This window comes from Solea solea, chromosome 21 (assembly GCF_958295425.1).
Source record: "Solea solea chromosome 21, fSolSol10.1, whole genome shotgun sequence".
Taxonomy (NCBI): domain Eukaryota; kingdom Metazoa; phylum Chordata; class Actinopteri; order Pleuronectiformes; family Soleidae; genus Solea; species Solea solea.
The window spans coordinates 18501946-18509761 of record NC_081154.1 but is presented as its reverse complement, the minus strand read 5'-3'; the positions used below and the strand labels follow the sequence as shown (position 1 = coordinate 18509761).

The window sequence follows — 7816 nt, the reverse complement described above, 5'->3', positions numbered from 1 at the left end:
TAAGTAGTAAGTGACATGACAGCGGTGAGGCAGGAGGCAGGAATCTTGGAGCCATTGAGCTATACTGTCCATGCCTGATGGGAGTTTGGCTGCAGCTTCTGCCCTGTTCTTCCCATGAGTGTATATGACGGTATCATCAGCAAACATTTGCATTTTGACATTGTTACATATTGTTGGTAGATCATTAATGTATACAGTAAAAAGAACCGGACCCAGATTGGAACCTTGTGGAAGTCCTGTGGTGCATGGTATTTGGGCAGAGGTGGCTTGTTTGAGTGCGATCAGTTAAGTATGATTTAATCCAGTTTAAGGTTTCAGAGGATACATTCATTTTGGCCAATTTGAAGTAAAGTATCTCATGGTGAACTGTGTCGACTGCTTTACGGAGATCAAGAAAAATGGATGCTACAATTCAACAACAACAAACATTCACTTTATCAAGTGAATGTTTAATGTTTGATGTGTGAGTGGTGTTTCCTGAATGCGAACTGTATGGGGTGTAGCAAGGTGTTAGTTTCAAGGTGATCCACAAGTTGCCTAGCAACAACCTTTTCTATTGCTTTGGTTAGAACTGGGAGGATGCTGATTGGCCTATAGTTGGTCATATTGGTTTTATCTTTAGATTTATGGATAGGAATTATTATTGCATGTTTGAGAGTGTTAGGGAAAATACTCTGCTGGATTTTGTTATTGGTTTCATGGTTGTTTCTGATGGTGGCTGTGTCAAGGCCATAAATGTCTTTACTTTTGGAAGTTGACAATCCAGAGAGTATTTTCCTTATCTCCGCCTCACCGACAGGATCCAGGTTCAACTCTGGGTCATTTGATGGTTCTTTTTCATAGGAGTGTATTGGTGTGAAGCTGTGACCTAGTTCATTTACAGAGTTTATAAAGTACTCGTTGAATTTATTTGCTATTTCTGAACTGTTTGTACACAGTATTCCCTCATGTTGGATTTGCTCTATATCTCTATATATTAATTTGTTTCAACTCATTTTCCATGAGATGTCTATTCATTTTTGGAATAAAGAATATTGGTGTAGCTTTTACGATGTAGTTCTGTTCCTGTGGGTGAGGTTGTGGTCGGACATTCCCGTAATAAGGTTGTATGTGCGAGTAATGCGATCAGGTTTGTTCGCGAAGATTAGATCCAATAGTGTTTGAGAGCTGCTTGTGATTCTTGTCGGGGAACTGATAAGTTGAGAATACATGTATGTTGAGGTGATTCTACGCACTGGAGCTTTAAATTCATCATTCACAATGTTATGCATTTTAAATAAAACTGAGGTTTAGATTTTCAGTAACATGATAAATTACAGATGCAGTCAACACTAATGTAAAGTCTGTGGCAAAGAAACTTGGTGTGTCATATACTGGAGCATGCAGGAGACAACTGCAGGGTCAGGTCGAGTCAAAGGTCCATTTATTTAGCACTTTTCTCGTCACCACAGTTTTTCAGCCATTCACCCATTCACTCACACTTTCATACTCATTGACACGCTGCCGGCACAGCAATCAGGAGCAATGAGGGGTTCAATGTCTTGCCCAAGGACACGCTGGCATGTTAACTAGACCCAATGTCCAAAGAGACATACGACTGCACCCTGATCTGTCCGTGAGCACGGAGAGTGAGCGCTTTACAACGTGACACAAACCTCAGTTTCCCGTCAAAATGGTGAGATGAAGTGGTGAATATACAGTATTGTTAAGATACCACAGATTCAAGTCGTCATGGACTTTAGAGTCTTGAGAGTGAGTGTGTCAGTCTGGTTCTCAGTACAGGGGTGTGCACAGCATATCACATTTCTTCATGCAACTATAATACTATTATTATTATTATAAGAAGAAGAAGAAGAATCACTTCAGGTATGAGCTCCTTGCTGCTTAATATGTCCCACTAATAAGGTTGGGGTTGGTATACATTTCTAATGTTTCCTCTTATTTAGTTTTATCTGGAAAGCACGTAAAAAGTGTTATATTAATAAAGTGAATGTCATTATTAGTCTTCCTCAGTCTCATCATTTGCTTGATGCAAACAATCTTGTGGATGCTGAAATCATCTCTGCACACCCAGTGAAGGACACACTTGAGGTCACAGATGATCAGGATTAAATCACACAATTTGCTGTGTGTAAATAAATCCACTGCATGCATTTAGATGACAGACGACATGATTCACTCTGTTTTTGACCAACCAGGGCACATTTCATTATAAGCCTGCCACAAATACATAGAACATGTACCAGGAAGCGCTGTCATCATTATATGAGGCTCTCACTCTTCTGTTGTTTTAAGCTCAGCTTTATATAAAGGGCCTGAATGAAGAGGGGGTTTTTTTTGTTTTTTTTAATGCAATCTTCTCACAAACATTTGGTCTAAGCGCACACGAGTGACTCTGATCAAAACACGTGCAAGTGGTCAGACAACCTCCAGGGGGTCCTTGTCAGCCTTGGACACGGCCACTGTGACCGTGTCAGGAAGACGCACGGCCAGTCTTTCCCTGAACACCGTCAAAAAACCTCGCTCACTGTTGCTGTGATCGCTGAGGATGACGCTGGTTCCCTTCGCAGCAGCGTCCAGGACCTCGTGGTGGGACATCTCACCTAACAGATGGACACACCAAAACATCGGATTTGAAACCTAATGGCGTTACAATGGACATATTCCGTCGCGGTGTGGGAAAACCAGACGAGACTTTAACAAGTTGGAAGCTGTACCTGTGATGTAGAGGTCTGCTTTGACCCCATTCAGTACTGATGCTCCTGATCCGGCACATGCAGCCACAGTACACACAGAGGACTCTGGGGGGAAAAAGGCACATTCATGAATTGCTCATGTGTAATCGTGTATACTTTGGTGTATACTTTGTGTATAATAAAACTGTGTACTCAACATTTCACAGAAGACATTTAGAAGTCACTTTTAGAAGTCACTTGAAATGGCAGATTTGTTTGTAGGTGTGCTACATGCTGTCGTGGGCGTGGCAGCGCTGATTCACCTGCACAGCTGCACCTGATTCTGTTGAATTAGATCTGCCACTCTTTAAGTGCAGCTGTTACCTCAGTCAGTGTCAGATCGTTGGTTCACTTAGAGAGAGAGCGCGCGAGAGCCCACGTTATTGTTTCCTCGTGTAGTGATTCTCTAGACTTCCGTGTGCTTATTTTGGATTTAGTTTCATCAGGAAAGTGCCTCGCTTTTGCTTGTAGTTTTTTTTTTGCAGTGTCCAGACCTGCAAGATAAGCCTGTTTTATGTTGTGTGGGAATAAATCCCTGTTTTTTGGACTTTTACCTGGCTGTCTGAGTTTCTATTTTTTGGGTCCCGTTTCCTGCGACATCATGACACATACATGCTACCAGTGGTACCGTGCTTCATGTTTACAACCTGTTTACAATATTGAAATGGAAATGTCTGTTCTCTCTGTTTCCATGAGAAAATGGTTCCAACATTGTTCCACCGTACCATGCTGGGTTCTCTCCTGATACCTTCACCTCCTCTTTTCTCTTCTAAGCTGCGTCTGTTACCTCACAGACTGCTCTCAGTTGCATCTGTTGAACTTCTCTCTTTCTTGCAAGAAATAAATCACACAAAGACCAGTCACTCTTGGTGTTTTCAGACAATAATTTCCATAACAAATAAGATTATCTTCATAGCTGACTTATAATTATAGAATTACTTTGGCTAAAACCTACTAGTTGTGAACAATTATAGACAAGTTATAACAGTTTTCACTACTTTTATTTTAAAGTGTGCTTGTAGTATTAGTATTAGTATTTTATTGTCCATTTTATTCACGTTCATTCATTTCTTTTTTCATCATACTGTTTATGTTGTGTGTGATGTCTAAGCTACTGGACCTTGAATTTCCCCTTGGGGATCAATAAAGTTTTTTGAATTTAAATTGAATTGGTCAGTGTTAAGACAATTTAGTTACTTAACATAACGCTCACCTAATGACATATATATACCAACTGAAGTCACCATTATTTCGGCATTAGACAGCGTTTGTTAATCCTTCACTCTTTCACACCAAAGTCCACAGAGAAAATGTGCATTTTTAGCTGCTGTTGTGCCTCATTTGGTTAGTTTGTGTCACTTAGATAAATCCAAACAAAGGATTTAAAACACCAAAGTCACAACATAACACTCTGGATGTGCTGTGATGTAAAACTGCTGATGTTCTCTATGGACTGGTGGAGGGAGTAAACAACACAAACAAACAAAATATTCTTAAGCTACAGTAAACATGGGCACTTTAGATTTTTGTTCAGTTTGTTACGAAGTGGCTAATATCTGCCTGTGTCTCCCCTAGCAGCCACGTTACAGTGCATTCAGCGTCGACTCAGAGTCAGGAGCTCATGCAAAACCTGGACAACCACTTCATTCATGAGACCAGCAGATGAATTCTCTGCTTGCGATAAGATTCTGAGAATATTCAAACCACAAAGTGTCCGTACTCTTTACTAACTAATGCCGTGAGGTCCTTACCTAGTGTCTGCCCCCATCCTATGGCCAAACGCAGGTGATTCAGACCCAGGTGAGACTTCATTTTCTGGATGGCTGTTGCCACAGTTACAGGCTGGTCCAAAACACTGAGTCGCCCTTGACCATGTCCTGGGAGAGGAGACTGTAGGGAGTGACAGGTACAGTGCTTTCTTTAAAGAAATAACTGCTACAAACTTACATACGTCAATTGCTGTTGCTGATGTTTGTGAAATAACAAAGGTCTCCTGTTTCATTTATTAATGATGATAACTTCACATTCATCTTGTAATGACCGAGATGATTTCATGCTTTACCTTCTCCAATTTTAGGATGTTCAGGGACTGACTGGCTGCAGTGTGCGGTAGCAAAGTGTGAACACTGAGGGGCAGCACTGAGTCACTGCAGGTGACACCGACACGGATCCCACCGTTGTCTGCTCTGTTAAGACAGGCCTGACATTAACATCTGTCCACAATGATCGGAGAAATTCTCTCCAGAAATCATGATCATGATCGAACATCACCTGCTGGTAGAATGCTGCAGCGACGCTCCACCAGCACAAGCCTTCAGTTCCTCCATCACAGAGTTCAGTTCCTCTGTGTTCCTGACTGTGAATTCCAGTTTGTGACTGTGGGAAGCACCGCAGAGGGCCTGACTCAGCACAGACACCTGGCCGCTACCTGTCAATCAAAGACAGACACCAGAGATGGAAAGAAAGAGTAAGGGGAGCAGAAAAGTGGACCAGTGGGTCGTTAGTGTCATGTGTCACCACATTTTATCTTGTACCTTCATTAAATATGCAAGCACCCTATGTAGTGTGTGTGTGATGCATTTTCTATTCAGAATGAGCAGGTCTTACCAAGCCCCCCCACCAGCCAGTCGTTCACCCCTCCTTTAACACTGTCCCATGAGGTGTGAGGGGAAAAGATCGCCATCCCCGCCTCCACTGCCCGCACGGCCAACCGCTGCTTCCAATCGCCCTGAACAAGACGCTTGATTGGCCGAAACAACGGAGGGTGATAGGAGATGATGAGGTCACAGCTCATGGCCTCTGCCTCCTCCATGACGACGTCTGTGAGGTCGTTGGTGAGCAGGATGTTTTTAATAGGCCGGGATTTGCTGGGCTCCACCAACAGGCCCACGTTGTCCCACGACTCGGCGAGTGCCAGAGGAGCGAGCTGCTCCAGCACCTGCAGAACCTCCTTTAGCTCCATCACGCTGCAACAGGGAGTGGAGTGCAAGAGGGAGCGAGTGGAGGAGAGATGAGCAGGTGGATGCAGGGAAACTGGGATTTGTCGGTTTGTCAAGAGACTCTGGGTGGGTGCAGGAGGAAATGACAGGCTGGGTGAGACTGTAGAGGCAGAAGAGAATAGAGCAGAGGGACAGATCAAGCTCCTTCCGGCACAAAGTCTTCTGTGGATGAGCGATACAAATGTCCACGTGTGTTTTTTACATCCCATCAACACCAGTGGAGACCTGTGTGGATGAAACACAAACAACTGTACATCAATAGAACATCAGTCACTGAATAAACCTGAGCTATTGTCCCACAGATGCGAAATAATCACCAAAATGATTCATTGATTCTAATAAACAAATTGTCACATTAAACTTAAACATTTATCAATCAAAAATAACTTATTCCCAGTTTGCAGTTTCAATTGGAGAATGATTGACAGTTGGGTTTGGACAAATAACTACTTTCATTACTAATTAACCTGCTGTTATTATTTATAATGACTATAACCTAACCCTAATTCGTATATGAAAGCACAACTTTTAATTTATTTTTTTAATTCATGATATTTCACTTGGTCACTCTAAATTGACCGTAGGTGTGAGCATGAGAGTGAATGGTTGTTTGTCTCTATATGTGTCCCTGTGATGGACTGGCGATCTGTCCAGGGTGTGACCCGCCTATCGCCCTATGTCAGCTGAGATTGGCATCCCCCCCACAGGGACAGAGGATAAAGTGGGAGATAATGGATGGATGGATATTTCACTTTCTAAATTTAATTTAATTATTTTTTGAATATCTTCCATTTAAGGAGATTTGGCTAAATAAATTTAAAAGACGCCACATGTGGGGTTTTGAATGTTTTTACAAACCTGTACCAGTCATCATTCTTCTGACATTTATAAAACATAAAACATTAAATACATTGGCCTTTCAACAACAGCAAAAACAGAGCTGTATATTGATAAATCATTAATTGCCAGCTATTTTGATCATATATTTTTGAGGTTTTTTCTTAAGAACTCTCTTGTTTCAAGCTCTTAAATATTAATGTGCTGGTTTATTTACTTTTCTGTGACCGTTGTCGGACTTTGAGGTTTGGTTAACACTGTTAGACATTTTATAAGTTGCAGCCATGAATAAACAAATGTATATATGAAATGCTATTATATCTATAATTTAACTAGAGTACCTGAGAGGATTGCCTCAGTGGTGCAAACGTTTATCCTGTTTAAAAAAATACAAAAATCACACTCCTACAATTAAATTAAATAGTGATAGACCAGATGAACCAAAAATCAATAGTAAATATATTGTTTTTATGTTAATTTTCCTAATAAGTGTCACAGTTGAGAGTCTAAAGGTTGGTTTATTCTTGTTCAAAAACAACTGTAGCAGATGAATGGAGTGTTATTCAAACATGACAACAGCACAAGTATAAGAGTGACGCACACCATGCTAACAGCTCAGTAGCCGTCTAGCAGACATTAGCTACGACACAACAAAGCGACACAGCTGACGCATAAAACATTGTATCAACATATAAACATGTAGAGTGAGGGAAGCGGTTCAACGTTGACCTAACATGTGATTTAAAGAGACTATTATTAAGAGACTAAACCCCAACTGAACACGTTTCTCAGAGAGAAACTGAGAAGTAGCACACTCACATTAAGACACTGTCGCTTCCGGTTCCGGTTTCCGGTCTGTAGTGCGACGATCTGATTGGACAGTGAAAACGTCATTGAATCTATGTAAACAACTCAATCTAAATGTCTCCCTGACTCCATGCGCTCTTATCTTTCCTGGAAACCCTAAAGCTCTGAAAACTAAAGCACTTTGTGATGAATTAAACCTCTAATCGTTGGGTTTTTTATGTTTACATTTGTTATTTTGCTCTGAAATGGATTGTAAGAATCATTTGCACTGTATTGCTCTTAAATAGGATAACCTGTATAAAACATGTCTTTATTGGTTCTATTAAGAAGCTGCAAAATTATATTCAATAACCTTTAATGTCATGAAGTTTCTGATATATTGACTAAAGATTAAAAATAAAAATAAGCTAAAACCACAGAAAGACTAACTGACATCTT

General features: G+C 41.0%; 1 protein-coding gene across 1 annotated transcript; it reads right to left on the bottom strand.

Moving 5' to 3' along the window:
* Positions 1-1406: 1406 nt before the first annotated feature.
* nif3l1 (NIF3 NGG1 interacting factor 3-like 1 (S. cerevisiae)) lies at positions 1407-7442 on the bottom strand. The gene is made up of 7 exons (XM_058620156.1): positions 7391-7442; positions 5343-5959; positions 5007-5163; positions 4798-4921; positions 4487-4625; positions 2718-2801; positions 1407-2603 (listed from the first exon to the last, which is right to left on the bottom strand). Coding segments are annotated over exons 1-7 (1308 nt in total). The 5' UTR covers positions 7393-7442; the 3' UTR covers positions 1407-2418.
* Positions 7443-7816: the final 374 nt, after the last annotated feature.

Excerpts from the sequence above, each read along its gene's own strand:
- nif3l1 (XM_058620156.1), bottom strand. Across the intron at positions 4,626-4,797 it reads ACATCCTAAAATTGGAGAAG|TCTCCTCTCCCAGGACATGG; the intron begins GTAAAGCATGAA and ends CACTCCCTACAG. Across the intron at positions 2,802-4,486 it reads AGGATGGGGGCAGACACTAG|AGTCCTCTGTGTGTACTGTG; the intron begins GTAAGGACCTCA and ends TTTTCCCCCCAG.